The sequence below is a fragment of the Ochotona princeps genome, chromosome 17 (assembly GCF_030435755.1).
Source record: "Ochotona princeps isolate mOchPri1 chromosome 17, mOchPri1.hap1, whole genome shotgun sequence".
In the NCBI taxonomy this organism is placed as follows: Eukaryota; Metazoa; Chordata; class Mammalia; order Lagomorpha; family Ochotonidae; genus Ochotona; species Ochotona princeps.
Window position 1 is genome coordinate 31,670,410 of NC_080848.1, and position 18,998 is coordinate 31,689,407.

General features: G+C 47.9%; 1 protein-coding gene across 5 annotated transcripts in view; it reads left to right on the forward strand.

Annotated features, from left to right (window-relative positions):
• RFFL (ring finger and FYVE like domain containing E3 ubiquitin protein ligase) overlaps positions 1–18,018 on the forward strand; it is an 83,179-nt gene extending 65,161 nt beyond the window's left edge. For 4 of the 5 annotated variants that reach the window (XM_058676048.1, XM_058676049.1, XM_058676050.1 and 1 more), the window contains exons 2-7: positions 1,113–1,300; positions 7,601–8,008; positions 11,986–12,069; positions 12,903–13,113; positions 15,256–15,279; positions 17,557–18,012. In XM_058676048.1, coding sequence (XP_058532031.1) covers positions 1,121–1,300; positions 7,601–8,008; positions 11,986–12,069; positions 12,903–13,113; positions 15,256–15,279; positions 17,557–17,738 — 1,089 coding nt within the window. In that variant the 5' untranslated portion in view covers positions 1,113–1,120 and the 3' untranslated portion in view covers positions 17,739–18,012. Of the gene's footprint in view, positions 1–1,112; positions 1,301–7,600; positions 8,009–11,985; positions 12,070–12,902; positions 13,114–15,255; positions 15,280–17,556 lie in introns of all 5 variants that reach the window. The other variant, XM_058676051.1, reaches the window with a different exon arrangement.
• Positions 18,019–18,998: the final 980 nt, after the last annotated feature.

The window sequence follows — 18,998 nt, forward strand, 5'->3', positions numbered from 1 at the left end:
CGGAGACTCTTCCAAGTCTCCCACATGGGTGCAGGGTCCCAAGACTTTGGGCCATCCTCGACTGCTTTCCCAGGCCACAAGAAGAGAGCTGGATGGGAAGCAGGGATGCCGGGAATAGAACCGGTGCCTGTATGGGATCTCGGCGCGTGCAAGGCGAGGACTTTAGCCGCCAGGCTACGGTGTCAAGCCCAATGCCTTTTTTTTTTTTTTTTTAAGATTTATTGTTTACTTTTTATTGGAAAATCAGATTTACAGAGAGAAGGAGAGACAGAGAAAGATGTTTGATCCACTGGTTCACTCCCCATGTGGCCACAATGGCCTAAGATGAGCCAATCTGAAGCCAGGAGCCAGGAACTTCTTCTAAGTCTCCCAGGTGGTGCAGGGTCATAAGGCTTTGGGTCTGTCCTGGACTGCTTTCCCAGGCAACAAGCAGGGAGCTAGAAAGGAATTGGAGCAGCTGAGGTATGAACTGGCGGGCATATGGGATCCCAGTGTATGCAAGGCATAGGCTACAGCCACTAGGCTACCCTGCTGTGTCCAATATGGATTTTTTTGTGAAATTTTTTTAAGGTGCCTCTTGTACAAGGATGTCAATTTTTTTTATCAGTATAAAGTTATTTCTTAATTTAATTTTCCATGGACTTCTTGAAACCACTTTGCATGTATTGGCTGCCTTCTCCACATATAGCTATATGAGCTGTATAAAAGAATTAATCTTCCTTGCAGTCAGTATGCGTGTAGGAGAGAGTGTGTGATTGATAAAGTCTGATAAAGCTCAATGTCTCTGAGCTGTAGGAATGAGGCCATATTCTTGAGTAAAGTTGTTAAACCAGTTGTAATTGCTAAGGTAAGAACAGATTTTATTTGAAGTTAGATCTCAGATTAGAGCCAGTCACAGATCAGCAACCTTTCAAAGGTAATATGCCCACTTGGCAGCTGCTCTTGTCCTGGCAGATCAGGTGTCTGTCATCACCACCTGTGTGTAACAGCAACTGCGGTAATAGACGACGTGGCCAGAAGTCTGGCCCCCATTACTCATTTCTCTTCCTCAGTTCTGTAAGTATGCAGTGTGTCTGCACTCTGACCTTTTCCTCTTTCCTCTCTTGCACCAGGTTTTATCATGTGGGCAACCTGCTGCAACTGGTTCTGCCTGGATGGACAGCCTGAGGAGGTGCCAGCATCCCAGGGGGCCAGGACACAAGCCTATTCCAACCCTGGGTACAGCTCCTTCCCTTCACCGACGGGCTCAGAACCAAGCTGCAAGTCCTGTGGGACCCACTTCACCAACATGGCCAGGAAGGTGGGTGCCGACTCAGCTTGCTCTGCCCTTGTAGCCCCACGACCTCGGGCAGGCCCACTGACCTCCCTGTGAATGCCTGCCACTTGTTTTGCTGCCTGTGGCATCCTAGTGATACAGGCCTAGCCTTTCATAAAAATGTTCGAGAAAAGCTACCAAGAGAAAGGAAAGTATAGCAGTGTAATTTTCATGTCAGTAGACTTGAATTCAGATGATGGCTTTGTCACTCACTAGCTGGATGGCTTCAGTTACTTTGAGGTTTGGTTTACCTGTAAGTAACAATAGAGATGAGATGGTAGCTGCCACTCAGAGGGAGAGTGAAGCCAGAGAAGCCAGGAAGGGTGCCCAGCACCAGACTTGGAAGATTGCAAGCTCTTGATGTGACTGCCTCCGTTAGCTGCCATTATGAAAGGTCTGACTGTAGGTTACCTTGTTCTCTTTATGGAAAGCAGAGCTTAGGGTGCCTCAGGTGCATCAGGACCCTAAAGACTAGAGCTTGTTTAGTGAATTCCTTTGAAATGCGTGGACACTATGCTTCCCCCGTTAGTGAGCAGGAAGTAAGATGGTGCCCAGCGGCAGCAAGTTCTACATGGGGAAGCACACTTGGGGCAGAAGGTAGACTTGGCCTGTGTAAGGGAGCCCTTGCAGTCTGCATTTTTTGCAGAGTAAGAGATTTGTAGCCCAGAGCAGATGATAGGGTGGGACATTGAAGAGGAAATAATGCTTTTTAAACCATCTGCTGTATGGAAGGAATTATTTTCAGAAATTTAAGTGGTTTTTTTTTTTTTTTTTTTAAAGATTTGTTTATTTTCATTACAAAGTCGGATATACAGAGAGGAGGAGAGACAGAGAGGAAGAGCTTCTGTCCGATAATTCACTCCCCAAGTGAGCCGCAACGGCCAGTGCTGCGCCGATCCAAAGCCGGGAACCAGGAAGCTCCTCCAGGTCTCCCACGCAGGTGCAGGGTCCCAAGGCTTTGGGCCGTCCTCGACTGCTTTCCCAGGTCACAAGCAGGGAGCTGGATGGGAAGTGGAGCTTCCGGGATTAGAACTGGCGCCCATATGGGATCCCGGTGTGTTCAAGGCGAGGACTTTAGCCGCTAGGCCACTGCGCCGGGCCTGCCGAAATTTAAGTGTTAAAAAGAATTTTTTTTTATTAATTTGAAAGGCGAGGGGAAATTAAAATTTATTTATTCATTTGCAAGGCAGAGTTACAGAGAGAGGGGGCAGGAGAGAGCACAAGCGAACAAGCCATCTTTCATCTGCTGATGCAGGTTGACTACTTTAGATGAGTGCAATGGCCAGAGCTGGGCCAGTCTGGCTCCAGGAGCCTCTTAGAGGTTTTTCTAATGGATGGCAGGGGTCCCAAGTATCTGGGCCATCTTCTGCTATTCTGAGCTCATTAGCAGGGAACTGGATCAGAAGTGGCGTTGGCAGGACTTGATTAGGTCCCCAAAAGGGATGCTGATGCTTCAGCCAGTGACTTTCCCTGCTTTGTCATGGCTCCAGCTCCAGCTAAATCTTTCATTCATTGGTTTACTCCCCAAACAGCCACAAAACCAGGAGCCAGAAGATTTATCCTGGTCTCCCATGTGGGTACCAGGATATTTGGGCTATCTTTCGCTGTTTTAGGAGCATCACAGAGCTGGAGAAGAAGCTGAGCAGCCAGACTTGATTGGTGCTCTGATATGGGATGCTACAACACTAGCCTTGTTTAGATTTTTAATTTCCTTTCATTTTAATTTCATCAGTAGGTTTCAGAATTCCTCAAGAGCAGACATTTAGCCTCCTGGCTAAGATGCTGGGTAGGGAACTAGTATGGTGTAATAGTAGGCTAAGCCTCTTGTGGTGCCAGCATTCCATATGGGTGCTGGTTTGAGTCTTGGCTGCTCCACTTCTGATCCAGCTGCCTTGCTAATGGCCTAGGAAAGTAGTGGAGAATGGCTTAATGTCGTGGGCCCCTGCATCCACTCAGAAGATCTGGAAGAAGATTCTGGCTCCTAGTTTCTAGCTTCAGATCAACTCAGCATTGGTTGCAGAAGCCATTGAGGGAGTGAACCAGTGAATGGAAAATCTCTGTCTCTCCTTGTCTCTCTGTAAATGTGCCTTCCAAATAAAAATAAATCCAAAAAGAAAAATATGCTGGCTAGAACTTCCATATCCTATATCAGAGTACCTGGATTTGGCTCCCAGCTCTTGCTTTTCATTCCAGCTTCCTGCTACTGTGGACCCTGGGAGGTGAGGTAGTGGCTCAAGTACTTGGTTTCTATCAGATGGGAGTCCCAGATTGAGTTCTGTGCTCCAGCTTTGAGCCTACTCTAGCTGTTGCAAGCACTTGGGAAGTGAACCAGCAGGTGGGAGCTCTCTATCCGTTTCCTCTGCCTCCGGAATGTGGGGAGAGTCAGCAGAGTGGCACAGTGTGTTATGTAGGATGCAACAGGTTAAGTTGTCAACACTGGCATCTTATATTAGAGCATGGGGTCAGGTCAGCCTGAGTCCTGGCTGCTCTGCTCTGCTTCCTATCCACCTCCCTCTGAATACGTGTAGAAATCAGTGGATGATGGCCCCAATGCTTGGGATCCTGTCCCCTTTGTGGGAGACCTGTGTGAAATTTCTATCTCCCTAACTGGTTTGGTCAAGCCCAGGCTGTTGTGGCCGTTTGGAGAGTGAACCAGAAGATGGAAGATCTTTTTCTCACTCATCCTCTATGTTGCCCTTTCAAATAAATAAATCTTTAATAAAAGGAGTTCTTCAAATCACATTTTTCTCTATGGGAGATTGAGTGGAGATGGGGACCATTTGGCCTGTGGGCTTTGTGTATAAAGCCCTTGAAATAATTTGATGTGACTGTGACATGGCATTCACAGTCAGGACTCAAAATTCAGTAAATCTATAGTATGCGAATTTTTTTAACTGATAATTTTGTATGGCCCACAGATTATGTTATATATATTCAAATGTTCCTTAACAGGAAAAAAAATTATAAAAATTTAGAGAAGCTGGTGGTGTCGAGTTTCTGACAAATAGAGTAGGAAACGATAAAAGCTGTTTTTTTTTTTTTTTTTTTTTTTTTTAAGATTTGTGTACTTTTATTGCAAAGTCAGATATACAGAGAGGAAGATTGCCTGTCCAGTGATTCATTCCCCAAGTGACTGCAATGGCCAGAGCTGAGCCAATCCTAGCCAGGAGCCAGGAATTTCCTCTAGGTCTCCCACATGGGTGCAGGGTCCCAAGGTGTTGGGCCGTCCTTGACTGCTTTCCCAGGCCACAGGCAGGGAGCTCAATGGGAAACAGGGCTGCTGGGATTAGCACCGGTGCCCATTTTGGATCCTGGCACATTCAGGATGAGGACTTGAGCCTGTAGGCCACCATGTGTGGCCCAAAATCTGATTCTTTTTAATTTCAATAGAGCTTCAGGATCTCCCAGATACTGAATAGCAGAGCTGGAGTTAAAACTCAGGTTCCTAACTTCCTCTTGGAGGATAGCACATCAGTTGCAGACGACAGATTCTAGGCCTCAGGTACCCAGGAGCGTGGCAGTGATCAAAATGAGGAGTTTTTACTGCCCTCCCACCCTCCTCCCCATTGGAAAATAAATGGATCTCTGCTCTGTCTGCTGTATTTCAGGCATTGGCCAGGGAACAGAAATGTCTAATAGGGAGCTTGTAGTGGGACAGGGAAACTGAGGCAATACACACCATCCAGTGAGAAAAAGCATAGGAAGAAGAGCTTGGCAGGGTGGGGGGAGGTTACAGTTTGAATAGTGAATGACAGTTATTGGTGCAATATTTCCTTGTTACAAAACTATGAATTACTTTTGAGTATTCTGCAATAAATTTTGTGAATGCTAAGGATGTTTTCTCATAGGAGGATTTTTCATTTGTAATTTCATGCTCAAGTGGATCATCCTTCTTATCTTAAGGGTTTGGCATTTAACATTTAACAGCCAGAGGCTTTGAAAGTGTTCTTTCTGGAAGTAATTGAATTGAAACAATTGCATGATCCTACTGTCTGTCTGTTTTTCATTATGGTCAGTATTTTCTGAATGTTCATTAAGTGTAAACCACTAATAACATTAAGGACTTTGTAGAGAGAACATAAGTAAAATAGTTCCCTACTTTCCTTTAGTCTCTGGGCTTGGAGAGAAATGGTAAGCTATACTTTTGCCCCAAGTCATCTGTGTTTTTCCCCTGTGGTTTAGCAGCGAGTTTGGCATCCAACCTCTGGAGTTGGCCCAGCTGGGGGTGGCAGAGTGCACATTGTGCTTGGAAATATGGAATGGACTCTCAAGTATTAGTGCAGAAAAAGAGGAGTGGTTATTATCGGCAAAGTTCAGGCAAAAGGGTATGGGAATAAAGGGCCACTGTATTATTTTTTGGTGAATATTCACTGTATGCTAAGGGTTTGTAACCCTTTATCTCATGTCAGAGTTCTAGTGTTCCTTCCATTGGTGGAATGAGAAGGTGGGCCTGACTAGTGCCAGGAATATGGGCAAGGTCGGGGTGGGAGTCACAGGGGCAGAGTAGTGAAGGGAAGCAACTCAGACACCCTACATGGTGTGCCAGCAGGCATGCCTGCCTTGGGGGCCTCCCCCAGATCTCCCTGTGGGGTACCTGAGTCTACTCTGGGGGTTTCTACCGGCACCTTGCCCCCATGAATTCATCGGTCTACCTGCCTGGCTATGCAGTTGGGTTGAGCCGTTGGCTGTACTTTATACCTAATCTGCCCATTGGTTCCTTCTGCCCTGTGTCGTCTTTTGCTGCTGTCTCCTGCCACTGCAGACTGGAAATTTGGGGAATGCTTCCAATGCCAGATTGTTCCAGGGTCCGGGTGAGCAGGGGCTACAGGCTCTGGGCAGCCATCCTTGCATTCTGACCTTGCATCCAGCAAGATGCACACATTTGGAAAAGGAACTGGGAGTTGTGTGGATCTGGCTGGCTGAGCAACGCAGGTTTTCTGATTGTGACAGGTACTTGATTGGCATCCTTTGTCTGGACCACAGCTGCTAGTCAGGGAGGCCGCTTCTTGTCACTGTCAGTCATCCGACACACATTTAAATCTTTAGATAGGAATGAGCCGCTGGATACCCCAAAACGTCCATTTTCCACTTGTGTGGCTCCTGGTCCCAGAACCATGAAGCTAGCACAGCTGTTCATCCTTATGAGTCAGTCTCCATCGTATGGTGTGAACCCTGTGGGGAGGGAAGGATGGCGCTCTGGAGCTGTCCCTTGGCAGTGCTTTCCAGGCCTTTACAACCCACACTGGTGGTGCATGGTGTGCCCTTGTCCCTTTACTGTATGATGACTCTTAAATTAAAATATAGCTCTCTGAACTGTGCCAACTCGGTTCAGCCCCACACAGCCAAGTGTGTGATCCTGACGCAGAGTCTGAGTCTCTCGGGCATTCACTTCTAGCTTCAGCAGCCTTCTATATTTAGAAAGGATAGAGCAGAAATATTTAGGTTAATCCTTAAGTCACCACAGGATGAAAAGTTTCTAACTTAGAGGATTAGTGAGGGTGCCCCAAGGATGAATCTGGTGTGCTTGGGGATTACCTTGCTCATAAGAGTGGGAGCTGCACTTCCAGAAACAGAGCTCAGCCAGATGTCTCTTGCCCAACCTGTAGGCTGAGAGGCTGAGGATTCGCACCCTATGCGTTGAGCAAGCTTCACCTTATGTCTTTGCCTGTGGGAGGAGTGCCTGCCCGGCAGTACCAGGTTGCTGGGCAGTTCTTGTGGCCTGACTGAGACACTTTGTCCTTTCAAGCAAGAGCACCCTGACGTCCTGAGTGCCTCCAGGCTCATCTAACTATTTGTCTTGGACAAGGTCGCGTGTACCACTCAGTTCCCAGCCCTCTGAGCAGGAAGCCTGACTACCAGCCTCCTGGTCTTCCCAACAGCCCTGGGCAGCAGATCCAGTTCTTACCCCATTTTATAGATGAGGAGACTCTGCCAGAGATGCTGAGTTATGCCCTACCAAAAAATGGGGCAAGGGAAGTTGCTAAGAAGGTAGAGCTTTTCGGTTCTAGTGAGCTAAGATAGCCTTAGGTCCTCTGTTAACAAAATGAATGAAGTGAGCCCTAAGTGAGGTGAGTCCAGTAGGATCCTATGCACAGCCACTCCAGGAAGTCTGCTCTTTATCTGAAAGTGGCAGGGCAGTTTGCACCCTCACATACCTGCCTGGGAGGCAGCTTAGTACCTAGAGTGACTGGAGATCTGCTGGGTTTGCCAGCTCTGATGGCTCCCATCTCACTTTCTGTCTTGTCCTGCACGTCTGACATGCTTTCCTCTGCCTCTTGCCCTAAGCAGCAGACCTGCTTGGACTGTAAGAAGAATTTCTGCCTGACCTGTTCGAACCAGGTGGGGAATGGGCCCCGCCTCTGCCTGCTCTGCCAACGGTTCCGAGCCACAGCCTTTCAGCGTGAGGAGCTCATGAAGATGAAGGTGAAGGACCTGAGGGACTATCTCAGCCTCCATGACATTTCCACGGAGATGTGCCGGGAGAAGGAAGAGCTGGTGTTCTTGGTGCTTGGCCAGCAGCCTGCAGTCCCACAGGAGGGCAGGACTCGTGCCTTGTCCCCGGACTCGCCCGAGCAGCAGGCCTTCCTGAGCCAGCCGCACGCCAGCACAATACCTCCTACCTCGGCCAGCCTCCCGCCCTCCCCTGCACAGGCCACCTCTGTTCCCCCAGCCCAGGCGCAGGAACGCCAGCAGGTAGGGGCTCTTTGCGGTCTCTGCCCCGTGCACCAGCATGAGGGCCCATTTTCGTCTCCTGCCTGCCGGTGGGAGTGGGATGTGAGGTGGAAGCCGTTCTGCCTCCTGACGTTTGAGGTGATGTTTTCCAGATGCCAGGCTCATGCTCTGGCTTCCTCCAGAGATGATATGCTCAGTATTATTATATATGTGTGTGTGTGTGTGTATATATATGTTTTTGTTTGTTTGTAAAACATACAGTACCCCAGTTAGGCATTTTTGGGAAAAAACAAAAAAGTGTTGTTCCAGAAATATTTTGAGAAAACTCATCATTAACTTTCCAAAGTTAGTTCTGTTCAAATTTACCCTCTGGCTTACCTTTGTTGTGGTCTTCCTTAGCTAGGTTGAAAAGTTGGTTTCTTAAACAACACGTGGCATGTGGGAAAATCAAGCCTCCATGGAGGGAGAGAGCGTGGGGAGCCACTGATGGCATATTCACTGCCTCCCTTGCTGGTCCCATCTGGGAGCGGGCGTGCCCGGCATGCCCCAGCCTGTAGCTGCTTTATCGTTCTGCCATCGGGGCTGGGAGCAGCTCATTGACTGACATGTGAACCTGGTCCGGCCTGAGGAGGACACACCTGGAAGAGGCACAGCTTTTATTCTCAAACAGCCCCTGCAAGTGGGGACAAGGACAAGTAGGCCAACTTCCGAGATGGCATGAGCCCAGCAGGCATGACTTGTGGTGTCATAAGTTTTATATGGGTGCCTTGGTGACCCTGATGTCAGATGGGACTTTGCAGAAGTGAGGATATGCTGACCTGGAAGACCTGATTTCCCCATATACTTTTGTCACTGACTCTGGTCAGCTAGAGCAGACTTTGAACCACCCCCCCCCTTTTTTTTTTTTTAAGATTTACCTATTTTATTTGGGAGGCAGATTTTACAGAGAGAGGAGGAGAGATAAGAGAGAGATCTTCCACTCACTGGTTCACTTCCCAAATGTCTGGAATGGCCAGAGCTGAGCCGATCCAAAGCTGAGAGCCTGGAGCCTCTTCCCAGCCTCCCATGCGGGTGCAGGGTCCCAAAGCCTCAGGTCATCCTGTGCGACTCTCTCAGGCCATAAGCAGGGAGCTGAATAGGAAGTGGAGCAGCCTGGACACAAGCTGACACTCGTAGGGATTCCAGCACCACAGAGCAGAGGATTGGCATGCCATGCTGTGCTGGGTCTACCCAAACCACTTTTGATTGCACAGGACACTGGAAGCTAGAAACACCACAGTTGCATGTCTAAAGAGCTCTGAGCCACTTAGGGCTGCTGTCATGCTAGGGGTATCAGTCCCTACCATGCTGTGGGTGGTTGTTGCCTCTTACGGTCCCCTCCTTTGCCAGAGCTGGGTCCCCTGGTTCAGCTCCAGACAGGCACTGAGGCATAAAGGCCAACGTGATCACATAATTTAGCCACAGGAGAATCATTTAACACCCCTGTTGACTTGAGCTTGTTTTTCTTTGTAGCTGGACATTAACCCTTTCCTAAGCTGTGGCTTAGTCTCCTGGGCTGCTTTTGCCTCCTGCTGCACATTTCTTTCCTTCACCAGTTTAAGAATAATCCTCTTTGTTTATGTGGAACCAGGAGAAAGACTTGAGGATTTGTTTTTCCCTATAGAGGCTTCAGGGTAGGCTTTTCAATGAAATACTGTTTTGTGTTTGGTTTGGTTTGTTTTGTTTCTCAGATGTATTTATTTTTATTGGAAAAGCAGATTTACAGAGAGAAGGACAAGGAGAGAGGTTTCCCATCTACTGGTTCATTCCCCAAATGGTCGCAACCGCCAAAGCTAAGCCAGTCTGAAGCCCAGAGCCAGGAACTTCTTCTCGGTCTCCCGTGTGGGTGCAGTGGTTCAAGGACTTGGGTCATCCTCCACTGCTTTTCTAGGCCATATAAGCAGGGAGCTAGATTGGAAGTGGAGTAGCTGGCACACATTCTACCCATGGGGGATGCCAGCGCTTGAAGGTAGAGGATTAGCCTACTAAGTCATGGTGTCAGCTCTTCAGTGAAATACTGTAACCTGCTTGTCAGTAACAGATTTATGGATGGTATGTGTAAGTCATACCACCTACCTGATCCTGGTGAAAACTTTTTCTTCAAGGTTTTCAGAGGGCTTGTGTATGCCTACAGCCCCTGTTCTGGTGAGATCTGTGTTTTGCAAGCAGGAAAAAGGGTTTGGTCAAGTCAGGTGACTTGTGTGAGGCAGTCTGAAAATTTCTCAAGTGAGCTGCACCACAGTGCGAATCCCCTTGTGATGTATGCTCTACCATAGTCTTTCTCCTGCATTTATTGCCCTAGCAGTAATTTCAAAAGAAAGAAATGAGTACAATAAACACAGTCCTGGACAGACACCATTGTAGATCTTGGTTTAACCAGTGGCAAACCAGAAGCCAGGAGCATGCTTGGCAGCAGCACAGTTCCTCTTCCTAGGAAACAAAGAAGGAGGGGAGGTAGAGGGAGAGGTTCAACTCTGAAAACTGGAAACTCCCAAGTGATGCCACATGTGATGCCACAGGGCACTGCATCTGCGCAGAGCTAGAGAGAAGCACAGGTGTGGACCAAGATGTTGTTTAGGGCACATTCCCATACATTGCTGCAAATAGACGGGCTTGTCATTATTTGGCATTTTGTTGTGGCTGTTTCTGCTTTTCTTTGTGGCTGTTTGCCTCCTCTTGAATAGTTCCCTATTAAACATCCTAAGCTGGGATGGGTAATTGGGACAAGTAGGTGACTTTGGTGTCTCACACTGTGCCTTTATTGGCACTGCCAGTGTCTTTTTGAAAAGCCCGTGAGGTGACACCTCTTAGATCCAGGCTCACCCCAGGGCCTTTGGAGGGAGCAGAGAGGGTCGAGGATCTAGTTTAAAGGGTTTGTGGGTTAGTTTGATGGCTGATAGAGTTAGGAGGTGCACATTTTTCTACTCAGTGATAAAACTTCCTCATTACAGGGTACTCGGGGAAAAGCCCTGTAAGAAACTAGAGGTTTTGGGCCCGGCGGCGTGGCCTAGCGGCTAAAGTTCTCGCCTTGAATGCCCTGGGATCCCATATGGGCGCCGGTTCTAATCCCGGCTGCTCCACTTCCTGTCCAGCTCCCTGCTTGTGGCCTGGGAAAGCAGTTGAGGACGGGCGAAAGCTTTGGGACCCTGCACCCGTGTGGGAGACCCGGAAGAGGTTCCTGGTTCCTGGCTTCGGATCGGTGCAGCACCGGCTGTTGCGGCTCACTTGGGGAGTGAATCATCTGATGGAAGATCTTCCTCTCTGTCTCTCCTCCTCTCTGTATATCTGGCTTTTCAATAATAATAAAACCTTTTCCAAAAAAAAAAAAAAAAGAAACTACAGGTTTCATTTGGAATGAAATTCCCCAAACATAGGCAACTGTCTTTAGGCTCATACAGTAGATCCTCAGATGTAACTGAAATAATGTTGGGCCAGGTTTTGAGGCAGCTATCAGTCACTGTGTGCCCCCAGGCTAGAGCACATGTCTAGAATGTGAGAGCAGTGATGGGGAGAGAGAGAGGGACTCAGGTGGTGAGGGTCAGGGTAGCTTGCAGGAGTGGAAGCTACTTTGTAAACAGTTTGGAATTAATTTTAAAGGAGAGCACATTGGATCAGTGTCAAGAGAAAAACTTAGCAGTGAAGAAGTCTAGCAGTGGGCTGGAAACAGGAATCATTCAGGCTTTAAGCTCAGTGAGTGAAGGTTAATGTCACCCTGGCCTTGGATAGAATTAATACACTGTTTCTAGAGGGCACTTTTAAATCTGTTGAAGCCAGTTTGTATGGTTTATCTGCCTAACAAAATATTAGAGAGCAGGTGTTTGTGTATACTGTTGTTGGGAACTCCAGGTTTCTTGGGGAGATAGGATGCATTTTGGACATTGTGCGAGCTGGCAGGAGGCCTGTGCTATGCAGGTCTCTGGAATGTCTCTGGATGTGATGGTACCTTTCTTTTCCCACAGGCCAATGGCCATGTGTCTCAGGACCAAGAGGAGCCCGTCTGCCTGGAGGGCACAGCCACAGCATCTGTTGAGGATGAGACCCAGGTAGGTCTCTGCTTGGATCTGTGCCTTCGCTTCTGGTCTTTCTCTGGTGTTTTTAGGAGCCACCTGTCAGACTCAGAAGTGAAGAGGGAAGATTCTGTGTGGGACAGTAGCTATTCTGTGGTCAGGGTAGAGTTTAGTGGCCATGTTCTAATCTAACCTGGAGGCTCTCTGTTCATATGGAGTGTGAGGTCACGGTGTGGACTGCAGAGCCTGATGACCTATTATGTTTCCAGTCTTCTGATTTTCTGAGAGCTTCCAGAGGGCAGGCTCCTGGTGCTGCTATGAAAATCTTTGCTCCTACTTCTAGCACACTGTGGCTATTGTTAGGGGAAGGAGGTCAAATAATCAGGAGTACAGATCTCTGTCAGGCAGGGAGCCAGTCCAAAGAGCACACCCATTAGGGCCATCGAGGCTGTGTGTAGAGAAGTTTTTGCCAGGCAGATGGCCCTCTTCCAAGAGAGAGAGAATGGCCAACCACTTTCTTAATACAGAATTTTCCTGGGAATTGTGTGGTAGAACTGCTGTCTCTCCCTTATAGCGGAGCAAACAGTCTCAGAGGTAAGCCACTTGCCAGATATTATTTAGAAATACTCAATGGAGGAGTCGGTTTTCAAAGTCTAGTCTTTCTGAATCAAACAAGTGCTGTTTATGCTTTATCCCTTCTTTTGGTTGGTTGGTTGATGGTTGCCTGTGCCTGAGTGTAGACTTCTGGGCCAGGAAGTGACTGGAGTTCATTTTGCAATGCCAAGCACCCTGTCAGCCTTGTCCTGTCTCTAAGTGTGGTGTTAACATTGCTCTGGGGAGATGAGACCAATCTTGCCTTGCCCTTGCAGTCTCTTGACTCAGAGGACAGCTTTGTCCCAGGCCGGAGGGCCTCTCTGTCTGACTTGACCCACCTAGAGGACATTGAAGGCCTGACCGTGCGGCAGCTGAAAGAGATCCTGGCTCGCAACTTCGTCAACTACAAAGGCTGTTGTGAGAAGTGGGAGCTGATGGAGAGAGTGACACGGCTGTACAAAGACCAGAAAGGACTGCAGCACCTGGGTGAGGGGCTGTCTGGGTGGCGGGTGCTCAGAGCTCCGGAGTGTTTACTCAAAAGCATGATGGCATCGAGCTGTTTCCATACCTCCAGCCACATAGTTAGCTAGCTTACACGTTCATGCCATCTGCATGGCTGTTGTTTGTGGTTGAATGCTAAGACTGTTGAATCCTCAGCAGCCTAGGAGCTAGCTCTGTGGAGCTCAGACATGAGCTGAGGATGTTTTGATGTACATCTGTGGCCTTCCCTGTGTCTGCCATCCCTTCCGTACTTGCCTGCTCCTTCCACAGTGCTTACTGCATAAACAGCTGGGACAAGAGAAAGCAAATCTTTGCATATATGGAGAATACATGAGGGCATGGAAAATGTATAGCATGAAAACCCTACATTGATTTCGATTTTTTTTTTTGCTCCAAAATAAACTTATTCCATTTTTCCATAGGTTTGTTTTTTTTTATTTTAAACAGATTTCTTTGTCTGAAAGGCAGAACAATAGAGAGGGAGAGCAGAGATCTTTTATCTGCTGGTTTACTTCCCAAATGACTGCAACAGCTGGGGCTGCTTCATCCTAGTTTCCCACATGGGTGGTAGGGGCTCAAGTGCTTGGACCAGCCTACATTGCCTCCCCAGGAGGGTTAGCAGAGCAGCTGGGCGCTGGGGCTTGATTCGCACTGTGCTCTGGGATATGAGCATCATGAGCTGTGTCTTAGCATGCCGCACCACCGTGCACTGTTTGAAGTCCTCACATCTGTCCTGCCTGCACTTGGGCTTTTCCTTTTGTCCATCTCCCAACATGATGACATTTTCTGGAGCTGGTCAGATAAATATCTAGGCTTGTGGTTAGTGAATTGCCAGACATTATACTTTGTTCCCATTATTGATATGCTAGATATTTCTGTCTTACCTGAAAGGCAGACAAAGATATACACTTATATACAAACACACATATGTATGTGTATACATACATACATACATATATATATATATAGAGAGAGAGAGAGAAAGCTTCCATCTGCTGAGTCACTCCCTAAATGCCTGCAGCAGCCAGAGCTGGGCTAGACTGAATCCAGCAGTCCAGAACTCAGTCCAGGTCTCCCATGAAGCAGAGCCATGAATCAAACCTAGGCGCTTCAATATGGGAAGCAGACATCCTACTTGCTGCGCCAAATGCCTGATCCTGTTAGCTGTTTTGACTTCGGCATTTCCTGAAATCATTTCACCACAGAAGGCTCACCTTCCCTCCCATTCCCTACTGTGGTTCCTGCAGAGCAGCATTTTGATTCCTTGCATAACAGTGGTTAAAGCCAGACTTCATGCTTCTCTCCTTCAGGAGCTCAGTTTTGTCAGAGCTGGGGGATATACATCTGCTTACCTGATTGAGACCAGGCAGATCCCCACCTAGCCTTCCCTTTGGGCTTGTCTCAAGAGTCTCCCTAAATTTGTGAGGCTCTGGGGGAATAGAACATAGGACTTCACATGGAAATTTTACCCAGGGCCCAGTGCCATGGCCTGGCGGATAAAGTCCTTGCCTTGAGTGTGCTGGGATCCCATATGGGCGCCGATTCTAATCCCGGTTGTCCTGCTTCCCATCCAGCTCCCTGCTTGTGGCCTGGGAGGGCAGTTGAGGCCTTGGGACCCGGAACCCATGTGGGAGACCTTAAGGAGGTTCCTGACTCCTGCCTCTGGATCGAGGCAGCACCAGTCGTTGCGGTCACTTGGGGAGTGAGTCAGCTGATGGAAGATCTTCTCTGTCTCTCCTCCTCTCTGTATATCTGACTGACTTTGCAAAAAAAAAAAAAAAAGTCTGAAAAAAATTTTTTTTTTTTTTTTACCCAGATTCCATGGCTGACTGAAAAAGCCATAGTTCTTATTCTTTTAGTCCTGGCTTCAATAGTAGTTGAAAATGTTATTGTGCACATGGGATATCCTTCTATATGGTGGTTTTGTTTTTGTGGATTCAGTACACACATAAGCTTTAAGCACATCATCAGCCTGTAGAATGAGGAAGAGGCAGGGTGTCTAGGCTCCTGGCAACCCCAGTTCCCAGCAGAGAGGTCGTTGGCATTCAGACATGGCAGGGTGGTGGGAGACATTCCTTGGGCCATTTCACCATCTTGTGCTCAGACGCCTTTGTCTTTCCTTTTCAGTATGTGGTGCTGAAGACCAAAATGGTAAGTGGTTGTTTGTGTGTGGGAGTGGCTTAGCCTCTTCTCTCCTGCAGCCCTGACCCCTGCTAGCAGTCTGAGATGCGTGACCCGTGTCTTTCCAGAGAAGGGTGAGTGGGAAGGTCCCCGAGAAGCAGGGGTCCTTGGCCTCCATGGAAGTTCCTGCTCTCCTGTAAAACAAGCAGCAGCACACCCAGAGGCTGACTCTGGGCGTGTCTGGTTGGCTAACCTTTGCAAAATACTTAACAAAGTGAGTGGTGGCTTCTGTCACACTTGGTTCATTTTTTTCAAAACTCTGATGTTTTCACTTAGTTCTGGTCTGACCGGGAAGCCAGAAGGGCGGTGTCTGTATCTTCTGGGAAATCACCTGAGAGCAGCCAAAAGGTGGTGGCCTGTTGCTGTGGGGCTGGGTGGTGGTTAGAGCTGTCCCAGAGGCAGGTCAGGAAGGTCACATGTGGTGCTGCATTTCCCACCTCGCCTACAGTGCACCTTACTCCATGTCTAAGACCATGCCTGGGCCTTTGGGGATTCTAGCACTCAGGACAGGCCTCCTGGCCAGCTGGGGAAGCATCCTGAAGGGCACGTAGGACACCTCCAGGCTGTGTGGGGGTGAGCACGGTGCTCAGAACATTTGCGGAGCCATGTCGGGATCTGCAGAGCACCTTCCAGCTTCTCTGCCAAGACGTCTCATGTCTGTTAGTAAAATGGCCTTTTGCTCAAGATGAAGTTTTCTTATCAGATTTGAGAGAGTTGGGTTTTTCTCAGTTCCCCACACCATTTGGAATTCAAAGTTCACTCATGGGGACCATGGTCAGGCCAGGGTCTTGCTTTTCTGATTCCCTATGCAATGCTGATGGCAGAGTTGGTGTGTGTGTGTGTTGCCCTTCTGAGAGGAGTAATAAATACCTGACTTGCTGCAGATGGTTCACACTCTTCTTAGGTATTTGTATGCCCTCCAAGCCTTCCCTATTAGGGCCAACAGCTCCTCAGAGTATGCAGATGGTTACTTTGGCTTTCATTCCCTTCCACAGCTAGCCAGCCTCCTTGTGTTTCTTGATTTTTTGAAGTCCAGGAAAGAAGAAAGAATTATATAATTATAGAATTAAGAGTAAGGAAAAATTCTCTCTAGGAGGTCTGTCTATGGCTACCTAGTGCAGGCTACAATTGAAGACATTTTGCATATGGCTGGGTTTTTGAATATGAAGATTTTTGTCTTTTGTGGCTTAACTAAGACATAGGTTATGCCCACTGTATCCCATTTCCAGCACAAGGCAGTTAGCATTTCTTGGTAACTCGGAGCTGGACAGCTAATACCAACTCAGTAGTCTCTACCCTCAGGGCGCTTAGATAGCAGTACTGCCCATGAGCTGTAGAGATCCTGGTTTATACCTGTGGCCAAGCCACTTTGTTTGCTGGCCCATTACCTCATTATTAAAATGAGTAGCAAGAGTACCTGCTTCATAATTTTTGGGAGTATTGCATGAGTTAGTACATGCAAAACAGTGCTCCAAAGTGTACATGACAAGCTTACAGTGGGCATTCCTAGGGAGATGTTCACTTATCAGACATTCCGAGAACTGCCGTGTGACTGGTGTTTTGGGGATTCAGAGGTGAATAACTGACGTGGAAGCACAGCAAAAAGCATGCACATGATTGTGGAAACTGGTGGGATATCTTGAATTAAGGAGCACATAGCCTATTAAGGGACATAAGCAGGCAAGTGGGCAGTCCTGGGGCTATGAAAGTTCTGTGGGAACAGCACAGAGAGAGCCTTTGCATCTGTCAGATTCCTCCCCCAGCTCTCTTCAGAGCAAGCCTAGGAGTTGGCGGGATAGTGCATGAGGCCCCTTCAGCCATGGCTGTTAACTTGGCCATGAGTTAACACATGGATGAGGCTTACGGCACTCTCCATTATGGTTCCAATTCTGTCTAAGCTTTCTTGAACCAATTTTATCTCCTGAGCATGTTCTGCCTCATGGGTAATGAGTTTGTAAAATAGCCTCAACTGTCTATAAAGATTGTTTCTTTCAAATTTGAGGACTCTGCCTTAGTTTTTATGTTCTGGGATGTGTCTGATCCACAAGATCATGTGGCACTTGGGGAAGAGGCAGCTCGAGTTAGTTACAGAGGTAGTTTTCTTGGGGAAATTTTCCTGCAGGGATGCATGTGGATTTGGGAGTTGGGCTACAGTGCGCTGTTCTTTCCCACATCTGCCCTCACCTCAACCCACCTCACTAGGATAATCTCTTCACTTTTCTGCCTTTCTGCTGTGCATTTTTACAGGGGGAGCAGTACCATCGGCTCTGGAGGAGAACCTGTGTAAGATCTGCATGGACTCACCCATTGACTGTGTTCTGCTGGAGTGTGGCCACATGGTAACCTGTACCAAGTGTGGCAAGCGCATGAATGAATGCCCCATCTGCCGGCAGTATGTGATCCGAGCTGTGCACGTCTTCCGGTCCTGAAAGTTTGCGTCAGCTTCTTCAGTGCCTTATAGGGACACAACCTAGGACATCTGGGTTCAGGGTTGGCCAGCTCACAGAGAAGCAGGCTAACAGAAGAAAATCTGCAGTGTTCCCAAGACCAGGGCAGACAAAGGTGCAGTGTTACCCTGGGCATGCTTGTCTTATAACAAAGGGTGTACCTCATGGCTGGTAGAGCCCAAGACCAGCTGGAACTGGTACAAAGGACATGGTGAGTCCCTGACTGACCGTCTGGCAGTGGTGATGGTAACTGATGAACAGACTTGAACCATGTATTCTTCCCTTCTCCGAGATCCTGGTTGCACCTGTACTCCTGTATTCTCTTCTGGAAACGCTTGCCATTATTTCACCAGTCAGAAGTCCTGCTAGGAATGGTTCCCTTGCTTCCCAGCCTATTTGGGTTTAGATATCTAGCCTCTCTGGCTTTCTGTGCTTTAACCTCTTTGCTGTAGTCTCTTGCTACATTGCCTAAACTCCATTTGTTTCTTTGGACCAAAACCTGTTAAGTTTACCAGACCAATAACTGTCCTCAGGACATAATTTGGACACCTAAACTTACCTCGGATGAGAAATGAAGCACAAATGTTCTAGGAAATTACAGTTTTTCAAGGGTTGTTGTGTGCTGAAGTGCTGGATTTGATCAGAAGCCATTTCCTTACCTGACCCTGGGAATCAAAGCATCTGACTTGCAACCTTCTGATCAATCCCAGTGTGTAAGGGATGGTGCCACTCTTCTTGTGGCCTCACTTTGTAGCATCCATCACTTCAGGTTCTGAGGAAAGAGGGGCAATGGCTTTCTGCTTAACCTCTGATCCTCCTCTTCCAACAGGCAGGAATCTTGAAGTACTTGAATGCAGTTCCTCTCTTTCCCATGAAGTTTTAAAAGTTGGTTTTGTTGAAGCTTAGAGCTTTAGGCAGAGCCTTGTTCTTCTTTAGCCACAGTTCTCAGCAAAATTCCTGAAGAGCAGACGTGAAAGTGCGTCTTGGTCACACCGGAAGGTACCGAATGAAGCTGAACTGTGCCTGTAAGCAGACAACTGGAAGTCTCAATCCCTCTGGTTGGTGTGAAGTCCCTGCTTTCACCATCTTCAGCCTGTTGATCTGGGGGGCAAATCTACAAGGATCATATGAATAGATGGGCCCTTAAATTCTTCATATCCCTGAAGCTGACGAAGGACTTCAGTTTGCTAGAGAAGTTCAGCAAAACCCAATAATGCACATTCTGACAAGAGCCATGTGTGC